Raw genomic sequence first — 24,204 nt, 5'->3', positions numbered from 1 at the left:
CCCGGCTCCTGCTTCTGGGAATTCCATTGTGGCCTGCTGAGATTTCCAAATTTCCCCTTTTCCTCTAGACTTCACTGATTGGAGTGTCTGATGAATCAATTACCCATAATTCTTCATACTTGGAGCACAGGCCAATGGCGGAAGACCATACAAGATGATGAGGCACTAGCAGCAGAAGGGTCTGTGTGTATGGGTGTGTGTGTGTGTGTGTGTGTGTGTGTGTGTGTGTGTGTGTGTGTGTGTGTGTGTTGATCATCCTGGAGCTGATCTGACCCTGCATCTTTACATGTATTTATGTGTGAGTGTGTATGTCTGTGTGTGTGAGTGTGTATGTCTCTGTGTGTGTGTATGTATGTATGAGTGTGTATGTGTGTGTGTATATGTGTGTGTGTGTGTGTGTGTGAGCGTGTCTGTGTGTATGTTTGTGTGTGTGTGTGAGTGTGTCTGTGTGTGTGTGTGTGTGTGTGTGTGAGCGTGTCTGTGTGTATGTTTGTGTGTGTGTGTGTGAGTGTGTCTGTGTGTGTGTGTGTGTGTGTGTGTGTGTGTGTGTGTGTGTGTGTGTGTGTGTGTGTGTGTGTGTGTGTGTGTGTGTATGTGGCCAGTGTGTACGTGGATAAATGAGGGACTTGTGTCTGTGCTATTCTCGGACTGACTGCTTTGTTGGAGATGAAAGTATGTAGCTGTGAGAGAGGAAGGGCCCCGTCCACGCTGGTGTGTAAACTTGGCTCTCATCAGACGGTCTGCCTGGCACCTCACAGCACAAAATGAAAGGCCCGTTCATCCCCCAAACCTTCACCCGTCCCACTATAAGCTCTTTCCCAAAACACCTTGTTTACTTAAAATGCCAAATGCCAACACAACCGTCATCACCTTTTCTCAGAATACTTAGTTCACTCAGCGTTGTTACTCTGTTACACATAGCAGCTCATAGATCTTCCAATGTTGCTGACCTAAAAAATTATGTTTGCTCATAATAATAATAACAATCTGACCTAAATAAAAAGATTGAGTCCTCTGGGTTTTGTTTCATTACCCAGTCATTGGGTTTTAATTCCACTGAAATTCACACTTCTGACCCCATTATTCATTCATTCTGTTAGATGTCTGTAGAAACACAGAGACTACAAGGAACTAACAGGGTATTGCAGTTCAACATCAGCTGTTTAGAAAGACATATTAATATGATGACTACAGTCGGAAAAGGTTTAGTTAATATTAAATACTTCTGCTCTGGTGTTGCTGGGAATCATCACCTCTAAACAAACCTTTACACTGGGTTTTTGTCTAAATAAAAATAGAAAAGTGCTAAATGAATTCAAGTGTTTTATTTCTTGGTCATGATAGTTCAAGTGTTTTATTTCCAGTGTATTTATTTTTCTTACAGTTCACCTCATGAAAACACTGACATTTGTGATTTTAACGTGTTCAGCACTTTGGAACTTGCAGAGTTGTGGCCTGAATTCCCCCTACATGCATAAACACACCCAATACTGTAATATTTATTAACACACATGTAGAAGAGGGTGTGTGTTAGCATAAGCATGGCACTCCAGAAATTCTGCTCTCCCATTACTGCCCCTACAGTTCTTCCAAACATATTACACATATTCACTCTGCTGCCCTTCTGAATACATCAGTATTAAGTCCACAAATTCAAATGGAAATTGAGTCTTTGATGTGTGCTTGTGTGTGTGCTTTACTTTGAGGATAAATTTGTGGTTCTTGAATTTGCAGTATGGTTCTAAAATAATTGCTGGAATTCACTGATAAGCCAATGTTACCCCACATATGTTACCCCAACACATCAGTACAACTATACATTGCCCCTAAAAGAAAATAAGGAATATGTTAATGAAAGCTGTTGGGGCAAGAGGGAATGAGCATATCTTTACTTTGTCTACTTATACACATGCTCATGTACTGTCAAAAGTTAGCGTCAATAAACAAAGACTAATAGTAGGCTAATGCGATTTGGCATTTGGACGACAGCAGCTAGTGAAGGGTGTAATAATGCATGGACAGAGATATTCACGCTATCTCACCACAGACTTGTGCTTCACCAGAGCATAAATACTTTCAATAAGGACATTTGGACAGCAACTGGCATTCTATGGGATAATACTCTCTCTGTTACCAAATGTGCTTTAGTGTTTAGATTGAGGTCAGATGGGGATCTGTGTGTTCATTAGCTGTTTCAGATAGAGGGAGTGAGGACTCAACAGTCAGTAAGTCTACTTCCTGTTAACTATGTTAATAATAAAGAACATTTCCTGTCTGAGGCCTCAAAGAGATGTGAGCGACATGTTTTCTTTTTGTTTCTTTTTTTCAAGTCACACATTTCCAAATGGTTTCTATAATGTTTGTTTGACTCACATTGAAATGTTGCAGGTCACTGCTTTGCGACATTGTGATATTTCCTAATATTCCCTTTATTGTGATAATGAATGCTGTGATATTTCCTAATATTCCCTTTATTGTGATAATGAATGCTGTGATATTTCCTAATATTCCCTTTATTGTGATAATGAATGCTGTGATATTTCCTAATATTCCCTTTATTGTGATTATGAATGCTGTTTTTCATGTGTAACTTGTATGACTTGTTAGAAGCAGTTGAGCAGGTTGGCTTGTTTAATGAGTGAACTGACTGACCTGGTTGATGTTACTGTTCACTCTGACTGGTTGCCTCATAATATTTTGGCTGTATAATATGTTGACTTGGTTGGTTTGTATGATGTGTTCACTGGTTACCAGTTGACTTGTGTAACAGTTGACTGGTTACTAGTTGACTTGTGTAACAGTTGACTGGTTACTAATTGACTTGTGTAACCTCCAACCTCAAAACTTTAACCTTCATCTTCTCTCTGGGATGCACCTGCTCTTTGGTTTTTGTGTTTCCTGCGAGGTCGTGCACTGGACACCCACGATGACACTGTCAGTGCAAAACGAATAAGAACCAGTCTCAGACAGGGCATGTCTGTTGCCACAGCAACCTCAGAAAACAGGGCATGGTCTCTGGGTACATGAACAGGGTTATTGCTGTTCTCAAAATCACGGAGAACAGCGAGGATCTCCTGACGTCCTGACTGCTGGACCATCCCTCTCACGTTCAGCACAGCCGAGAGATGCTTTGTCCTGGGAGAGGGGAGAAGAGAGAAAAAATCAGACAAAAACAGAGTCCTTTAAATGATAAATATGTTGTTTGGATAAGAGTGCATGTTAAATGGTATGTCTATGAGGTGTGGGAGGATCTAGGAGGGAGTGTGGCACCAGTTAGTCTCCTGTGACTTGACAAGAACAGGAAGCAATTCACAGCCACTTCCTGTCTGCTGAGCTGGTTTGTGCGTCAGCAACCAGCAGCACTGCCAATCAGTGACCACACACACGTTATAACCCTGTCAAACCAGTAACCACACTCACGTTATAACCCTGTCAAACCAGTAACCACACATATGTTATAACCCTGTCAAACTAGTAACCACACACACGTTATAACCCTGTCAAACCAGTAACCACACATACGTTATAACCCTGTCAAACCAGTGACCACACACACGTTATAACCCTGTCAAACCAGTAACCACACATACGTTATAACCCTGTCAAACCAGTAACTACACACACGTTATAACCCTGTCAAACCAGTAACTACACACACGTTATAACCCTGTCAAACCAGTAACCACACACACGTTATAACCCTGTCAAACCAGTAACCACACATACGTTATAACCCTGTCAAACCAGTAACCACACATACATTATAACCCTGTCAAACCAGTAACCACACATACGTTATAACCCTGTCAAACCAGTAAACACACATACGTTATAACCCTGTCAAACCAGTAACCACACACACGTTATAACCCTGTCAAACCAGTAACCACACACACATTATAACCCTGTCAAACCAGTAACCACACACACGTTATAACCCTGTCAAACCAGTAACCACACACATGTTATAACCCTGTCAAACCAGTAACCACACACACGTTATAACCCTGTCAAACCAGTAACCACACACACGTTATAACCCTGTCAAACCAGTAACCAGACACACGTTATAACCCTGTCAAACCAGTGACCACACACACGTTATAACCCTGTCAAACCAGTAACCACACATACGTTATAACCCTGTCAAACCACTAACCACACATACGTTATAACCCTGTCAAACCACTAACCACACATACGTTAGAACCCTGTCAAACCAGTAACCACACATATACTATAACCCTGTCAAACCAATATCCACAGACATGTTCTGTCAAACCAGTATACACACACACGTATTATAACCCTGTCAAACCAGTGACCTCACACGTGTTATAGCCCTGTCAAACCAGTGACGACATACATGTGTTATAGCCCTGTCAAACCAGTAACCAGATATACATGTTATAACCCTGTTAAACCAGTGACTACACACATGTGTTATAGCCCTGTCAAACCAGTGACCATACACATGTTATAGCCTTGGCAAACCAGTGACCACACACATGGGTTATAACCCTGGCAAACCAGTGACCACACACATGGGTTATAACCCTGGCAAACCAGTGACAACACACGTGTTATAACCCTGTCAAACCAGTGAGCACACACACATGTTATAGCCCTGTCAAACCAGTAACCAGACACATGTGTTATAACCCTGTCAAACCAGTGAGCACACATACGTTATAGCCCTGTCAAACCAGTAACCAGACACATGTGTTATAACCTTGTCAAACCATTGACCACACACACGTCATAACCTTGTCAAACCAGTGACCACACACACATTGCTTCTTGTCCGTCTCGCTCTCTCTCTCTTTGTATGTCTGTATTTTCCTCTCTCTCTGTCTCTCTCTCTCTCACACACACACACACACACACACACACACACACACACACACACAGGACTAAGGTTATCCCAGTATAGGGTACAGCCTGTCATCTCTTGCTGTATCTCCTCTCTGAGCCGCAGTGCTATAGTCCACACCAGGAAGTTGGTATGGACACATTCCACAGAGGGCCCACCTCGGTGGGAACTATTTCCAGCGAGGCATTCTTAGGTGTTCAGGAAGGTTAGAGGTGTCATGAAAAAGTAGTTTCTGCTGAGGCAGGAAGCGTGAGGGGCAGAAAGGCGACTTCGTCATGAATGAAGTGTGTTTCTAATGGACAGAGTTCAGACCTGCTAGCTTCCGTCCTGCAGTTCTGCGTTTCATATGACTGTTATGTAAAATGATGAAATGCTTGGTGTTAAGGGTGAAATGGAGATAACAGCTGAAAATGATTTTTTTCTGGTTTGTGCTGTCAAACATTCTGCCTTGCACATGTGTATACAAGAATCTGTGTACGTACGTGTGTGTGTATATTTGCTGAAAGCGTATGTTTGTATTTGTATGTGTGTTCATGAATGTGTGTTATATGCATGTGTGTATTAGTGTATGTGTAGTATATGGATGTATGTGTTCATGTATGTGTGTTATATGCATGCGTGTGTGTTTCTTACCGTATATCTGGGAACCCCTTCACTAGCACAGCCACTTCTATCTGAACAGAGGGCGTGTCCTCCAGAAGAATGATGTCAGCCAAGTGACCAATGACATCATCCAGCCATGTACAGGTGGACTCCTAATGGAAGGGAGAGAGAGAGAGAGAGAGAGAGAGAGAGAGAGAGAGAGAGAGAGAGAGAGAGAGAGAGAGAGAGAAATTAGTCAATAAAGGAGAGTTCAATTAAATGAAATGGTCAGTGATTTTTCACCAAAGGAACAGTGTGTAAACCTTTATTTTCTCATTCTCTTGATTGAGTTTGACTTCTGTTTTTCTATAGAGGTGGACAGTAGCTGATGTTTGGCAAAATATCCTTGAGCTGGAGAGGACTTTCATATCAGAGTGTAAACAATCCCCACCACACACCTTTACATATCAGAGTGTAAACATCCCCCACCACAAACCTTTACATATCAGAGTGTAAACATCCCCCTACCACACACACCTTTTCTCTCTCCCCACACACACTCAGTATTCTCTTAGGAATTAAAAGCACATTTTATTTCTTTCCATGAAAATAGTTGACATGAGAGAAAACCTTCAAAGATCACAAGCAGGAAATGGCTGAACAGCTTACTTCCTGTTTTCAGTTAAGATGATGGACAGGTGATTTAGGGGACCAGAGTATGCAGTGCAAACACACAAACACACACACACACACACACACACATACAGTCATACGGTAATGTATGCATGCAGTCTGATGATATATTCCACACACTATGGAAATTTTGTATATGGCACTATAATATGTGCATGCAGATTTCTGATCTGTGCAGAGATTATTATAGATTATGTTACTTATTCACAGCCACCCAGTTTCTTGCAGCACTTTAAGCAGGTTTGCATCCTGCACATTGGAGTCATAGAATGTGGTGTGTGTGTTTACCAGGTCTTTAAAGAGCGCTTTGAGCTGGTTTGCCTCGTCCTGCAAACGGAATGCTAGCCTCTTCCTCATTTTGAGTGATGTGCAGATGACCCGCCCACTCATGATGGCACGCACGTACTCCACAATGACCCGCCTGTGCACCTCGTTCACAAGTGTCTGTCAATCAACCAAACGAGCACTTCCTATACATTACAAGCAATGGTTTGAGCTCCAGACTGAAACTATTTTCGTTGTAATTCATTTGGGCTGTTTGCTCATGGACTTAATGGAGTTGAGGAGAACTTAGATGAGAATCATAAGACTGACATGTTGTTGACTGGATGGAACTTGAAACTGAAATGTGTGTGTTCTAGTCTGTGTGTGTGTGTGTGTGTGTGTGTGTGAGTACCTGATAGGGAGGGCAGTCCATCCTGCGGAATGTCTTAAAATGAAGTTTGATGGTGGTCTCGATGTTGTCGTAGGCCTCAGAGTTATTTAGCCATTTCCTCCGGAGCAGCTTGTCAAAGAACGGCTGAAAGACAAAAGAATCATAGTACACACAGAGTACACACACACACATACAGAGTATACACACACACACACACACACAGAGTACACACACACACACACATACAGAGTATACACACACACACACACAGAGTACACACACACGTACAGAGTATACACACACACACACACACACACACACAGAGTATACGCACACACACGTACACACAGAGTACACACACAGTATACACACACAGAATATACACACACATACACACAGACTATACACACACAGAAAGTATACAACACACATATAAACACACACAGAGGATACACACACAGAGAGTACACAAACACACACAGGGTATACACACACACAGAGTAACACACACATACACACATACACATACATACACATGCAGACACACACGTACAAACATACACACACACACACATACACACACACACACGCATACACACACACACACACACACACACAGACATACATACCCATACACACACACACAAATACATACTCACATACATACATACCCATACACACATATATACATAAACACAAGCATGCACTAACACTCCCTGAAAGGAACATATATATGTGTGTGTAAATGTGCTCAGGTAGAGGGTAGCTGGAAGTGTTTAATATAGGTTTATAAATGTAGGTTAAATGGTTAATATGGGTTTATATATGTAGGTGTAGTGACTGGACTGTATCTTACCCTGATATTTTCGAACAGTCTGTCGGTAAGAACGCGAACACACTGACTAACGATGCGTTCAAGTGAGGAATGAGCACACTGGGAAGAATCCTCACTTCCCAGGGGATCACACCGCCTACAGCACTCCACAAAACTCCTTTTGACACACACACACACACACACACACACACACACACACGTATGTACAAACACACACATACATGTTTTCACTAATTATTTTTTCCTTTCATGATAAATGTCAGTTTTCAGTGCTCTGTGGTGTGGGCATTTGATTTTATTTGTTTATGAACTAGCTGGCTGTGTAACTGTATGACTTTGTAACTGTGTGACTGTGTGTGGTTGTGTAACTGTGTTTGTGGCTGTGTAACTGCATGACTGTGTAACTGTGTGCGGTTGTGTAACTGTGTGTGGTTGTGTAGCTGTGTGACTGTGTAACTGTGTGACTGTGTAACTGTTTGTGGCTGTGTAACTACATGACTGTGTACCTGTGTGTGGTTGTGTAGCTGTGGGACTGTGTAGCTGTGTGACTATGTAACTCTGTGTGCGGCTGTGTAACGGTATGACTGTGTAGCTGTGTGACTGTGTAGCTGTGTGACTGTGTAACTGTGTGTGTGGCTGTGTAACTGACTGTGTAGGTGTGTGACTATGTAACTGTGTGTGGCTGTGTAATGGTACGATTGTGTAGCTGTGTAACTGTATGGTTGTGTAGCTGTGTGACTATGTAACTATGTGTGTGGCTGTGTAACTGTATGACTGTGTAGCTGTGTAACTGTGTGAGTGTGTAGCTGTGTGACTGTGTAATTGTATGTGTGGCTGTGTAACAGTATGACTGTGTAGCTGTGTAACTGACTGTGTAGGTGTGTGACTATGTAACTGTGTGTAGCTGTTTAACTGTGTGACTGTGTAGCTGTGTGGTTGTGTAACTGTGTGGCTGTGTAATGGTGTGTGTGTTCCACAGTAAAACTTTAGTTCAAGTATGAATGTTGTAAACTCAAACATAGGTTCGACTGCATGTGTTCTGCACTCAAAGATACATGTGTGTGAGATATCTACACTCAAACATAAATGTATGTGTTAACTACACTCAAATGTAAATGTGTGAGTGAGATATCTATACTCAAACATAAATATGTGTGACAGTTAACTACAGTCAAACATATTTGTGTGAGTTATACACTGAAACATTTATCTGACACTGTTAACCAAAGTGGCTTACAACTATGACTGAGTACAGCTTGAGTAATTGAGGGTTAAGGGTCTTGCTCAGAGGCCCAACAGCGACAACTTGGCAGTGACGGCACTTGAACCAGCAACCTTCAAGTACCAAGTCAAGTACATTAACCACTGCGCTACCACTAGCCACATAAATGTGTGTGTTCTATACTCTGTGTAAGTGTGTCTAGCTGTGTAACTCTTACTGTCTGTGGCTGCATAGCTGTATAGCTGTGTGGCATGTAGCTGTGTCACTGGATGGCTGCTGTGTGGCTGTGTAGTTGTGTAACTGTGTAGTGGTTTAGCTGTGTAGTTGTGTAGATGTGTAGCCGTGTGGTTGTGTAGATGGGTAGATACTGGCTATGTAGTTGTGTAACTTTGTAGATATGTGGCTATATGCTGTGTGGCTGTGTACTTGTGTAGATATGTAACTATGTGGCTGTGTAGTTGTGTCGATGTGTGGCTGTGTAGTTGTGTAGATGTGTAGATATGTAGCTATGTGCTGTGTAGCTGGGTAGTTGTGTAGTCTACCTGAAGGGGGGGACACAATTAGCCAGTGCGATGGTCCGAGAGACATAACCATCAGGCCAGTCCCTGAACTCTGCTTGAGTCTCATGGAACATTTCTGCTTTTCTCTGGAAACTAAACACAAATACAGAAATACAGATGCACACACACGTACACACACACACACGAATGTAAAAAAAAAAGTATTCCCTGTCAAATTCACACAGGTATCACTTCCATTCTCATTGTCAGCTTTGTCCTCACCTGTGGAGAAAGTGGGCAAAAGCACTCAGAGTACAGCGAGATACTCGGGCCCCTAGAGGCTGACTGACACCTGTGGACCGGTCCAGATCCACCTTCAGTCTCTACAAGCACACGCACGCACGCGCACACACACACACACACACATACACACACACACACACACACACACACACACACACACACAGTCATATGTTAACACACACACACACAAACAGTCATACGTTAACACACACATACACACACAAATAGATTCCATTTGCAAATGTATTATGTGTGTGTTACCAAAATAACTGTGTATGATTATATGATATCTGTTTGTATGCATGTGTGTATTAACTGTATGACAGTGTATATGACTGTGAGTGTGTGTGTGTGTGTGTGTGTGTGTGTGTGTGTGTGTGTGTGTGTGTGTGTGTGTGTGTGTGTGTGTTACCTGTATGACTGAACGTGCTAAGCCAGACTGGTACTCTTCAATGTGTAATGCCTGAGTCCACTTCTTCTCCTCATCCTCTAGAACCTGAGACAGATCTGTGTTTACCTTATCCTGCGCACGCACACACACACACACACACACACACACACACACACACACACACACACACACACACATACACACACATACATACAGTGAAACAAGTAACCAAGACACATATATACACAATAGTAGGTTAGTGCAGTGATGAGTGTGATAGTAGGTTAGTGCAGTGATGAGTATACTAGTAGGTTAATTCAATGATGAGTATGATAGTAGGTTAGTGTAGTGATGAGTATAATAGTAGGTTAGTGCATTGATTAGTGTAATATTAGGTTAGTGCATTGATTAGTGTAATATTAGGTTAGTGCAGTGATGAGTATAATAGTAGGTTAGTGCAGTGATGAGTGTAATAGTAGGTTAGTGCAGTGATGAGTGTAATAGTAGGTTAATAGCCAGTGCATGTGTGTGTACCGTGATGGTGTCGAGACACTCCTGTTCCAAACTGTTGATGACCTCAGCGGGCAGCAGCGGCAGGAGAGCAGCACAATCTATAGACCCCATCACCCCCACTGTGGCCAGAACATCCCTGCAACACACCCCTACACTCAGTCTCAATGGTACAGTCTATAGACCCCATCATCCCCACTGTGGCCAGAACATCCATGCAACACACCCCTACACTCAGTCTCAATGGTACAGTCTATAGACCCCATCACCCCCACTGTGGCCAAAACATCCCTGCAACACACCCCTACACTAATAATACACAATAAAAAGTTTAAAAGCCTATGAAATGCTTATATGATATAGTGAATTAGTTATAAACATCTGACAAACGGATCTTAAAAAACTGAGGCAGTAAACTTTGTGAAAACCAAAATTTGTGTCAGTCTCAAAACTTTTGGCCATGACTGTATGTAGAGAGGGATAGGGTTTATGTAGAGATGGTTAGGGTCTATGTAGAGATCTCACCAGGTATTGAGACCCTTTGCATGCCATAAGGGTGAGAAGAAAAGGACCTGGTTCTTTGGCTATATCTTAGTAAGTGTAACAGTAATTCCAGCCCTGAGGGTAGGGTTAGAGGGTTAGGGTTAGGGTTAGAACCTAGGGTTAGGGTTAGGACCTCAAGGCACCGCTGGTTTAGTGTTTTTACTTCCTGCTCTAAGGCCTCTAATGCAGCAAGAAAAGGGCTTGTTATAAGTGCAGTTATGTACATGGTTACTGTGTGTGTGTGTGTGTGTGTGTGTGTGTGTGTGTGTGTGTGTGTGTATATGTGTGTGCACAGTATGGGTATGTACCTGTTGTAGATGTTGTAGACCCAGTCCAGCAGTGAGTAGATGTCAGTGATGTGTACAGGGCCAGTAGTAATGTCTCTAAGACGTCTGGCCACAGCTGAGTGGTAACTCTGCATGTACACCTGAAACACAGCGAACTCCGTCGGGTACACCGCCGCCACATTCCTCCGGACAGCATCCATATCCTCCACAACCCGCACCCTCAACCGCTCCAAAAACACGGCCAGCTGTCCTGCAGCCACACCCCCCGGCTGTGGCAAGGACCAATCAGCAGCCTCACCCACTGCCTCTGCCCACTTTTGCCTCAGCTTCCTGGGCCGCTTGTTGGAGCGAACCCCCTCGTGCAGGTCAGGGTGGTTGCCCCTGTAGAGCTGCTGTTCCCCCTGCTGGAGGCCAGGCTGTGCCTCCTGGCGCAAGGCCCAGATGTGGTCAGCATGTTCTTCCTGCTGGATGACAAGGACTACAAGTCCGAGCTGGGGGCCGGCACAGGGTTGCCGTAGTGACTCCCGCACCACATCCCACATTTCTCTCTGCAGCGCTTCATACAACAGCTCGACATCTTTGGCCTTCCGAAGACTCGCGTCCAACGCACTCGGGGTCTCGTCATCAAACAGGCCTCCCACTAGGGGGAACCACAGCGGAGAACTGGGTGGAGGAGCTGTTATGACATTGGGTGTGGTTTCAGTGGGTGTGGTTGCAATGGGTGAGGTCTGTGCGAAGAGAACAGGGTCCAGTGCACACTCTCTCTCCAGCTCTTGGATGTGGGCATCAGCAAGGAGGAGGTCTCTCTGATTCACCAACTGTAGAATTTCAAGTACTGAAAGAAAGACCAGGTGTCAGAATTAGGTTGCAATTTTGTAGTTTTTAAATAGTCTGTGTGGGTGGAGGTCCTTTTCTCTGCATTGTGGGTGGGTGTGACTGTCATGGCTGTATTAACCTTCTCTCTCATGCCCACTCTGTTCACTCATGTCCAGCTGAAGTGTGTTTTTTTTTTATTAAGGCTTTTTTTGTGATTTATAACACAATTATAACAATACATTTATAACAACACATTTATCTCAATTGGATGTTTTTGTCCTAATTACTGAGTTCCTGGTTTGTTCTTGATTTGTTGATTTGTTGCTGATTTGTTCCTCTCTCTCTCTCTCTCTCTCTCTCTCTCTCTCTCTCTCTCTCTCTCTCTCTCTCTCTCTCTTTCTCTCTCTCTCTCTCTCTCTCTCTCTCTCTCTCTCTCTCTGGCTCACTGACATCTGACTCACTGATTGTCCCCACACACACCTGAGAGCGGTTCCTCACGTTTGGCACACACCTGAGAGTGGTTCCTCGCGTTTGGCACACACACCTGAGAGTGGTTCCCTGCATTTGGCACAGACACCTGAGAATGATTCCCTGCGTTTGGCACACACACCTGAGAGCGGTTCCCTGCGTTTGGCACTTGGCTCCTCCTCTGGATTCTCCTTCTCAGCCTCTAGGGAGTTTGAGAGTGAGTCTCCTGTCAGCTTGCTCAGGCTCCGCAGAAACGAAGGCCGACGGTGAGCGCTGTCATCCTCATCCTCCTCACCATGCAGATCTCCCACAGGTAGACTCTCCCTACGGTCACTCTTTACTTTACGACCTGCCAGTCTGAAGAGAAATAGAGAAAGACAGAGGTGGGGGTGGGGGGGAATTACTTATGCTTGGAGAGCCTGATTAGTGTATTAGGGGTATTTCAAGGCAAGCAGAACTGCAGTGTAACTTATTTAATCAACAGTCTCTTATTTAGCATTCAGATATGTTTGTAACTCCAGAAAAATCTCACTGTTTTGTGGCTGTAAGAGCAGATAAATTTGATTGTTTGTGGCTGTAACAGCAGATAAATGTGCCTGTTTGTGGCTGTAAGAGCAGATAAATGTGCCTGTTTGTGGCTGTAACAGCAGATAAATGTGCCTGTTTGTGGCTGTAAGAGCAGATAAATGTGCCTGTTTGTGGCTGTAAGAGCAGATAAATGTGCCTGTTTGTGGCTGTAAGAGCAGATAAATGTGCCTGTTTGTGGCTGGCTTTCACTCTTTCCAGGAGTGCTTCCAGAGATGTGTCCTCTTGTGTGTCCTGAATGACTCCATAAGAATTCATTAAACACCGGCATGGGTGAGCGGACATTTCATTGTGTGGATCCTGTGAAATGATTTTCTGTGTATTATAAATAACCAGACGGATGTGTGTTTGTGTGTTTGTGATGAGCTGTGAGTCCGGTTATTCACTCTTAATACTGCCCTCTGGGATAAACTCTGGGCTGGTATTAATAGCTGCAGTCTTTCCACTGTGGGCTACTATACACAGCACACTTTTTGCTGAAAACAACACACACACACACACAAACTGCTAAAAGTTCTATACATAAACAACTATATGAGGCACGTGAGTCATATGTTAGGGTCAGGGTTAGTCTGGGGTTAGGGTCAGGGTTAGTCAGGTGTTTCTCCTGGACTTGAATTTGTGCTTTTTCTTTTTACAACATTCTCATCAGATTTTGACAAAGGAAGGAAACATCATAACAAAGGGTTTAATTTAAAGTGATGTCACTTTTAATATGATATCAGTTTTTAAAAACAGCATAAGAAAAGTATTAAGATAATTAGGTGAAGCATGACATATAGAGTATACTGGACACTGGTACAAGATGCAGTCACTTCACCAGTTTTTAGGGATTATATATAGAAGGAAGGTTTTTCATTTTTAATGTTTTGAAGCAGGCCGAACCATAACACAGTCCCAGTCCCAGTCCTGTATGTCCCTCTCACACAAACGCACTCTTACCTCAGCAGGGTCATGATTTCCTCAGATGTTCCTCGTTTATTTTTATTTTTCTTCTTCTTCTCCTTCGCTGAAGCGGCTGGCGAGCTGGCGCTCCACGTGGATGACATGCTTCCCCACATGTGGCGGCCAGGAAAGCGCAAGCCCTTGCTGAGCTTGCCCAGGGTCTTCACGGGAGAGGAGCTACACAGGCGCCCCAGGGTCCCTCTCAGCGGTGAGTTGCCCTTTGACCTGTGATCTATGATCTTTGACACGCCATGCAGCTCCGCATTCACCTCATTCTCCAACACTTCGTCATCTCGTGATGACCTCACTGCTGGGTACTGGCCCCGCCCCTCCTCTGTAGGGCCCAGTTCTGGTTCTGGGTCTTCGAATGGGTTAAGGCTGCATGGGGGCAGGATGAGCTCATTGTTGCTGTGGTTACCCTGTAGATTAAGATCACCGTTGTCATGGTTACTCCTGGACCTTCTGGGTAGTTTCTTAAGGATCGGCATCTTGGCTCTGAAGTGGATAGCACTGAAACAAAATGGCCAACAGGTCAGTCAGAATGCAGCAGAATAAAGTAGAATAGGCCAGTTCTGTTAACAGACAGGGATTGAGACACAGACAAGGATTCCAACTGGTTGTTATAGAGTCATAGCATCTCAGTATGATATGGAAAGCTTAACTACATAAACTGTTCCCTGTATTTATGAATAATACAAAATGTATTATAATAATCCATGAATATAATTATATTCGGTTTTTGATTTTGTCATTAAAAGATCAGCACTCCACATTGAGAATTCTTTTTACAGAAAGTGTTTGAATATATACACTGCCTGGCCAAAAAAAAAATCCACCTGGATTTAACTAAGCAAATAGGTAAGAGCTTCCCATTGGATAATTACTGCATGGGTGATTATGTTTCAGATGGCAACAAGTTATTTAACCCTAACTGATGCAGTGAGTAGCTTCTCATTTGTTAAACAACCATGTCGAAAGACACATCCTGTGGTCATGGAAAAGATGTTCATCTGTTTCAGAAAGGTCAAATTATTAGCATGCATCAAGCAGAGAAAATATCTAAGGAGATTGCTGAAACTACTCAAATCGGGTTAAGAACTGTCCAACGCATTATTAAAAAGTGGAAGGACAGTGGGGAAACATCATCTTCGAGGAAGGAATGTGGTTGGAAAAAAATTTGGAATGATCGTGATCGACGATCACTTAAATGTGTGGTGAAATCAAATCGTAGAAAAACAACAGTAGAACTCAGTGATATGTTTAATAGTGAATGTAAGAGCATTTCCACGCGCACAATGCGAAGGGAACGCAAGGGATTGGGACTAAACAGCTGTGTAGCCTTAAGAAAACCACTTGTCAGTGAGGCTAACTGGCATAAACATCTTCAATGTGCTAGGGAGCATAAAGAATGCACTCTGGAACAATGGAAGAAAGTCATGTGGTCTGATGAGTACAAATTTATCCTCTTCCAGAGTGATGGGTGCATCAGGGTAAGAAGAGAGGTGGCTGAAGAGATGCACCCATCATGCCTAGTGCCTACCGTACAAGCCTATGGGGGCAGTGCTATGATCTGGGGTTGCTGCAGTTGGTCAGGTCTTGGTTCAGCAACGTTATGTGCCCAAATGAGGTCAGCTGACCACCTGAATATACTGAACGACCAGGTTATTCCATCAATGGATTTTTTCTTCCCTGATGGCACGGGTATATTCCAAGATGACAGTGCCAGGATTCATTGGGCTCAAATTGTTAAAGAGTGGTTCAGGGAACATGAGGCATCATTTTCACACATGGATTGGCCACCACAGAGTCCAGACCTGAACCCCATTGAGAATCTTTGGGATGTGCTGGAGAAGACTTTGCGCAGTGGTCCAAATTTCCCATCATCAATACAAGATGTTGGGGAAAAATTAATGCAACTCTGGACAGAAATAAATGTTGTGACATTGCAGAAGCTTGTGGAAACGATGCCACAAAGAATGCGTGCCGTAATCAAACCTAAAGGCAGTCTAACGAAATATTAGAGCGTGTGACCTTTTTTTTTGGCCAGGTAGTATATATTCTGTATGTATATGTATCAAGATCAGAAGAGAAGAGTCCCACACCCAAGGTGCAACATCCAAACATTAGCTGGATGGTGGGAGATGGGGCCTATAGTGTAAGATCCAACATCTAGGTTGAGACACAAAACATCCAAGAATATGTCCAAAGGTGAGACACTAAACATCCATGAATATGTTCAACGCAGGACTGAAAGACAGCACAGAGTCACTAATCATGGCAGCACTAAGAAAGACAGCAGAGTCATTAATCACAGCAGTACTAAGCACTAAGCATGAGGTCACTGGAAATAGGAGGCTATCACAGCAGAGAAGACCATCACACCAGAGAAGACCATCAAACCAGAGAAGACCATCACACTGGTGAAGACCCAAGATGCAAACAAAGGATCCTTTGAGACAACATAGCACCTTGTAGCAGGAATCAAGATGCTGGCAGGGAAACCACATGAGAGACAATCAAGTGTCAGGGGTCATATACAGGAACATAAGCAAGACATGTGAGCTGGACACCTACAAGTCCAAATAGGAGGAAGCATGGAGGTGGTGGAGACCAACAAGGCTGCAATCCTGTGGGACCTCCAGATCCAGAAAGATAAACAAGTAAAGGCAAACTAACCAGACATTTCTATAGCAGATAAGATGCAGAAAAACGCACTCATAATAGATATTTTTCCCACGTTATGGAAAAACTTCCAAAGGAAGGAATCTGAAACGTTGAAAAAATACCAGGGACTGAAAGAGGAAATATAGGGAACTAGGGGCTGTGACCCCTGAGGTGGCAGAGTGACCCCAGCAGACCCCAGGAATGACATCATCAATCTCAGTCCAGAAGAGAAAAGATACTGCATCACACCCTCATCTCCCAGAACATACACACACAAACACACACACACACACACACACACACACACACACACACACACACACACACACACACACAAACATAAAAACACAGACACATACACAAACACACATACAAACACAGAGACATACACACACACACCCTCAACTCCGTGGACACACACGCACACACACACCTTCAACTCCCAAGATGTGACTGCCCACTGGAAGAGTGAGACAAGAATTTTTACCCATGTTGGTATGAACACCCATTCATACACCTGTTCTTTCACAGCTGTATACCTATGCATTCACACCTGTATACCTGCTTATTCACACCTGTATACCTGTCAAAAATGATCTGAGTGACTGACCATAGCAAGGTTGTTAGTGCAAGACAAGCTGGTTTAAGTACCTCATACATCTCCTGGGATTTTCTCACCCAACACCACGCATTAAGACATTATGCAGAACTGTGAAACAACAAAACACATCCTAAGCAGCAGTTGCGAGTGGAAACACTTTGTTGATGAGACAGGTCAGAGGTCAGAGCAGAATGGCCAGACTGGTTCATGCTGACAGGAAAGCTACAATAACTCAAATCTCCATCCTTTAAACTGCGTGGGCACAGAAGCAAGTCTGAATGTACAGCACGTCAAAACACAAAGAAAACAAAACATCTGAGGACAAATCACGAAGGAAACAACATCAGAGGACAAATCATGAAGAAACTACAATGTTAGAGGTCAAAACATGAAGAAAACACATCATCAGTCTACATTGAGCACGAAAACTGGACAGGTCGGAAAAACATTGGTCTAATGAATCTTGTCTGATGGATCTGGTCCAATGACTCTTGTCTGATGAATCTGGTCTGATGAATCTGGTCTGATCTGCTGCAATATGCATATGGAAGGGAGAGAATATGACAAACAGCATGACCCCATGGACCCAACCTGACTTGCACCAACAGTTGTGTTGTGTTGTGTTGTGTTGTGTTGTGTGCTGTGTGTTGTGATGTGCTGTGTTGTGTTGTGATGGAATGGAGAATGTTTTTGTTGCACACACTGGCCCCTAGATATGTGTGCAACATGACTGGAGCAGAGCAGGTTTAAGCTCTGCAGCCTGAGTTCTGGTACTGAACGTGTGACCATGTTTTACTGGCACTTCCTGCATGATAATGACTGGAGTGTAAGACTGCAGTACTTACATGATACAGTTATGACAACATGGACCAAAAACTATAATGAACGTCAGCAATTTGTGGAAAAAATGCTACTACAGACTGGACAGTACTGGGCAGTACTGGGAGTGAATGGAGATCTGACCCTGTATCACAACGATGCTCCCAATGAAATGACCTGTAAGTGTGAGATTGGATGTTGTGTCTGGTAATGTGTTATATTTCACTACTAATCCCATACTGTAACTGGTATGCAGCTTTTTTCTGATATCATAAAAACCTAATGACATTTGGCCTTGACGTTAAATATGTTTAACCTTGGGCTACAACAATGTGATGTCTTGTTAAAATTTCATAGAAGAGTTACCAGAGAAACACAATCTAGGAGACTGTAAGTCAGTAACTAGGCAACCATGCAGAAGCCTCACGTTCCAGTGAGTACACCTATTTATAGTCTACTGCCTAAACTAACACTACAGAACTTATTTATAACACTGTATCTACCTTATCACTTAAACCAAATTAAATCTGAACTTGATCAGCTTTATTCCAATAAGCTTGTGAGAATTTGATTAGTCTATATATAAACTGGTGACAATTAGATATGTACCGAATGTAAACCATTACTGAGGCATAGTTAAAATTTGCTCTGACCAGTGTTTGAAGCAGGTAAGGTAAATTCATTAATCACCTTTTCTATTTTGTCACGAAGTCACTTTAAAATGCGCATACATAGCTATTCTGCATTTGCTGTACCAGTTAATGTTTACATTTTAGAATGATAGAATATTGCCTAATAACGGCAAGTTTGGATCATCTTCTCTTAGAGTTTGTCGCACTGTCACGCATTCTAAGAGTTAAATCCGCTCTGACCGCCGCGCTCTGGTCTATGTTCACGTGTTCTGTATCCTGCTGCAGCGCCTCATTGTTAACCGAGTTCCGGCGCATTCCAGCGCGTGAGCGCTCTAAGCGCATTAACAGCACGGGTGGCAGCTTTAACAGCGGCACGAGTCCAAATGCGCGAGAATAGTTTCCTCTCGCTATCTCTCTTCCTCGAATGTTCTCAGAACGCGGCGTATTCTCCTGGCCCGGTAAAACTGACCATTCACCTGTTATAAAAACGCAAGCCAACAGGTCCTGTTGTGCAATAGATACAACGAAACAAATAATGCTGTAACAAATGGAATGTGTGATCCATCATCGCTACACTCCGGATTAAGACCTGTGTATGTAACACTCTTACTCTCACTCACGTGTGTATGGTACACTCTTACTCTTAATCGCACTCACGTGTGTATGGTACTCTCTTACTATCACTCACGTATGTATGGTACACTCTTACTCTCACGTGTGTATGGTACACTTACTCTCATTCACATGTGTATGGTACACTCTTACGTGTGTATGGTACACTCTTATTCTCACTCACATGTGTTTGGTACACTCTTACTCTCACATGTGTATGGTACACTCTTACTCTCATTCACATGTGTATGGTACACTCTTACGTGTGTATGGTACACTCTTACTCTCACTCACGTGTGTATGGTACACTCTTACTCTCACTCACATGTGTATGGTACACTCTTACGTGTGTATGGTACACTCTTATTCTTACTCGTGTATGGTACACTCTTACGCTTACTCTTACTTATATGCACATGGTACACTCTTACTCTCACTCACGTGTGTATGGTACACTCTTACTCTCATTCACATGTGTATGGTACACTCTTACGTGTGTATGGTACACTCTTACTCTCACTCACATGTGTATGGTACACTCTTATTCTTACTCATGTGTATGGTACACTCTTACGCTTACTCTTACTTATATGCACATGGTACACTCTTACACTTACTCACATGTGTATGGTACACTCACTCTTACGTGTGTATGATACACTCTTACTCTCACTCACATGTGCATGGTACACTCTTACTCTTAATCTCACTCGTGTGTATGGTACACTCTTACTCTCACTCACGTGTGTATGGTACACTGTTACTCACGTACATATGGTACACTCTTACTCTCACTCACATGTGTATGGTGCACTGTTACGTTTACTCATGTATGAGAGAGAGAGACTTTGCTGTCGTTCTGCCGTTCTGTAACTTGTTCAGTTTTTTACTGTAACCCTGTGCGCTTTGACTCTGACCCTACGTGCTTTCACTCTAACCTGTGCACTTTGATTCTAACCCTGTGCGCTTTGACTTTAATGCTGTGCACTTCGCTGGGCGTCTGAAGGATGTGGTTGCATTCTCTTTATGTGTTTTTATCTTGCAATACTGAGGCAATGTAGGAATCTGCCACAGAAATATTGTAGTCACTGCTTTTTTCTCTGTTGATGGATGCATTAAGGAAAGTTTTAAATAAACACGTTGACTTGGCCAGAGGAGGATTGGCCACCCCTTTGAATCTTGGTTCCTCTCAACGTTTCTTCCTCATGCTCTAGGGAGTTTTTCCTTGCCACTGTCATTCTTGGCTTGCTCACTGGGGGCTTGGACACTTGTAAGGCTGATTTGTGACAACATCTGTTGTAGAAAGTGCTATATAAATAAATTTTGATTTCTTTTTTTTTTTATTCAACTGATTCAGTTGAACAGCATGCCCCAAGAACATTTTGCCCTGAACTTTTTTTTACACTTACAGCATTTAGCAGACGCTCTTATCCAGAGCGACTTACAAAAGTGCTTTGTCATTTACTCATAGAATACATTCTAGCCAGTCCAGTAGGTTAGAGTCCATATACCAATGAACTATGATGCTTGTATTTCTACAGTATTCATGTTGATGCCTAGAAGTACAAAATACATAAGCTCTATCTTAGACAATGGTAAGTGTAATAAATAAGTACTAGAGTTTATTAGTCAACATCAGTGTATTAAACAATACCCTTCATTTCTGTTGTAAAATCAGTTTGTATGACCTTGCCAAACCAGAATCAACAAAGGTTTGTAAATTCATCAGATTGTAAAAATTTACTCACGTAAGCAGCAACTGTTCACACAAGCATGAGTTCTTGAGAGTTGTGAATTAGTATGTAAACACCATCTTGTACAGAGCAACTTTACTTTTTTCAGAATAAATTAAACGTATACGTATAAGTATAAGGTTTGTATCGTCACAGACATAAATAAGATATGCTTTGATATGAAATCTGACGTTAGAAAAACCAAGGCAAGCCAGTACACGACTATAACGGGTGGAGGTTAGGTACAAGACAGGTGATGTTGCACTGTCAGGCGTTGCAACAAAGAATGTCATCCGGACACAGTGATGCGTCTGTGTTGAGGGGGTGATAAGGCCGTGGCTCCCACCCCACTGAGGCTGGTTAGGCTATAGGGATATCATTCTTAGAGCTGAGTACGACGATTATGTTTAAGCAAGTATATTGATTTTTTACATTTTGACAATGAACCTTGTTTTCTAGCTAGAAGAGACAAATAAACATTCGGAGAAAAACGGGGCAAGAGAAAAAACAGTAACCATAGTAACCAGGTCCAGTCAGTATGTAGCAATAGAAAACAGCAGACAACAGGGGCTCTTTACTAAGTCATTATAAAATGGCTACACATATGGAAAAATATTGAAATTAGCATTATTGTGTAATTAGGGTTAGGGTTAGCACTATCACACAAGTTTTGTTGTTAGGGTTAGGGTTAGGTTTAAGGTTAGCATTATCACACAAGTTTGTTTTTAGAGTTAGGGTTAGGTTTAGGGTTAGCTTTATCACGCAAGTGTTTTGTTAGCGTGGTTTTATTAGACATACTTATTCATAACAGTGACAACATAGAACCATCTATATTAAATTAAACTATATTCAGAATAAATCAGGCATCAGACTAAAATATTTTCAAAAGAGGATCTTCATTAAGAGTGTGAACCATGAACCAACAAGCCAGTTTCTAACTGTACAGTATAAAATCGCATATAATAGGAGTTAAAATGTAAGCTAGATATACCTGCAGGAGTAAAGCAACCTTAAACAGCAAGGCAATAATTACAAACTACTGCAAACAACTCAGAGTGCCTGATATTTAAAAGCTACAGACTGCACAAGATTTTTATTTATGAAACACTAAACACTTAACTTATCCAACATGAACAAATGGACACACACACACACACACACACACAGTCTTACCTTTAAATATGGTTGAAAGCAGCTTTACTATAATGCCATTCCAGTGGGTCAGCGTGTCTGGGAGAGAGAGGGTGTGAGTGAGATGCCAGAGTGGTCTGCTGAGGTGTCAGATACTGGTGCTTAGTTTGGTACCAGCTGATGATGATGCATTATCCTGAGGAAACTAACACACACACACAGAGATCCTGTTACATTAGTGTTACACTGCAGTTGTGGATGAAGTATAGAAATATAGGACATGAGAAAAAGTGGAAATATACCTGCTACAATATTACTGGAATGAGGATAGATCTACTCTATTTACATATTTTCTTGAGTTAAAGTATAAATGATTTAATTTACAATGTACTTAAGTATCAAAACTAAAAGTACTTTCTTTGGATATTGCATAACTAGGGATGGCAGAACATCAAGTCAATATATGTAATATTTTACATATAATTATAATAGAATAATTGTAATTCAATTGATGTAATATTCTTGGTTTAAAATAGCATTGACACATGGAGGTCCAGCATCCATATTTTATTATTTCAATTAATTAACACTGCAGAGCCAGTTTAACACTATTCCTCCCTAATGTACAGGGATGTCCAACAGCTGGTAACAGGCCTCATTATTCTAGGCACAGAGCCGATTCACAGCTGACGTTGTTTGCTGGTTAATATGTTACATTCTTTAAAACATTAGCAAGCCACCGTCTGCTTTACCTCAGTGTGAACTTTAAATCTGATGATAAAGTCTTGAAGGATGAACTCATGCGTTAGTGAGGCAAGCAAAGTAGACGATTAAAATAGCAGGAATCCTTCCTTTGTTTCCTTTTAAGCGTTCCACTGGTGAAACTGTCTGGTGAGATTGTCTGTCTTTTTTTGGGGGGGGGGTTGAAGGTTTTTTGAAACTTGGCCTGTGTTTCCTGGTGTTGTCCAATCAGTTAGGCTGCTGTTGAACACGTCCAAGCAGATTACCAAATTAAAACACACGCTCTGCCCTGAAGGAGCATTGCCGACATTCTCATCTTCATCCCAATTTATTTTGACTTAAAAAGTAACAAAGAACAATAGTTGTAAAATGTAGCAGAGAAAAAGTATAAATTCTTGCTGTGAAACGTAGTGGAGTGAATATCTGAGTCTACATTCCCTGCCTGCGTACGGTCCAGTGGACATGCATTTGCAATCTTATATCCATTAATCCCACTTGGGCTGACTATGTTCACTATAATGTTCCATCTGTCATACTGTTCCACTCCAGTCAGTGAGAGACTCAGATTTCAGCGTCTAATATCACCAGACCCATATTGCTTTCATTTTGGAGTTAAAGAGAAAAACATTGTGGAAGTGATTGTGTTAATGACCTTAACCAGAATAACTGCAAATGCATTAGTGTAATAAGAGTGACTGCAGTAAAACGGCCTGTCACGTGAACTTAATCACGGAAATTCTACACAAATTTAGGAAGAACTCTCACACAAAGCACAAACTTATAATAGAAATGTTGGCAAATGTGGCAACAAGGATACATTAAGATTTATTGCCTGTATCTTTTCTGTCTTAATCTGCCCTCTAGTGGTCATCAGAAGACGCACACGCATGGTCCCTCAGAAATATAAGAACATGCGCACCCACGTGGTCACACATGTATGTGACCCAAAGGGCGCCATGTTTTTTGTATGCCCAAATATAACATCTTAACTCCGCCCCCTTTCTCCAAAACATTCCAGCCTGAGTGCATGACATAAAGCACAGGATTTAAATGTGGGTGTGGC

The 24,204-nt window shown here is 42.4% G+C and overlaps 1 protein-coding gene across 1 annotated transcript; it reads right to left on the bottom strand.

Annotated features, from left to right (window-relative positions):
- Positions 1-1,310: 1,310 nt before the first annotated feature.
- Positions 1,311-23,569, bottom strand: exoc3l2a (exocyst complex component 3-like 2a). The gene is made up of 14 exons (XM_081719873.1): positions 23,153-23,569; positions 22,443-22,605; positions 14,206-14,718; positions 12,821-13,035; positions 11,416-12,229; positions 10,589-10,703; positions 10,076-10,186; positions 9,643-9,743; positions 9,403-9,513; positions 7,660-7,795; positions 6,825-6,947; positions 6,437-6,592; positions 5,507-5,628; positions 1,311-3,135 (listed from the first exon to the last, which is right to left on the bottom strand). Exons 3-14 carry the CDS (start codon positions 14,694-14,696, stop codon positions 2,847-2,849), a joined length of 2,784 nt encoding a protein of 927 aa, XP_081575999.1. The 5' UTR covers positions 14,697-14,718; positions 22,443-22,605; positions 23,153-23,569; the 3' UTR covers positions 1,311-2,846.
- Positions 23,570-24,204: the final 635 nt, after the last annotated feature.

Source organism: Electrophorus electricus, chromosome 8 (genome assembly GCF_041902795.1).
Source record: "Electrophorus electricus isolate QZ-2024a chromosome 8, ASM4190279v1, whole genome shotgun sequence".
In the NCBI taxonomy this organism is placed as follows: domain Eukaryota; kingdom Metazoa; phylum Chordata; class Actinopteri; order Gymnotiformes; family Gymnotidae; genus Electrophorus; species Electrophorus electricus.
Note: the sequence above shows the minus strand (reverse complement) of the source record. Positions and strands in the feature narration are given on the sequence as shown.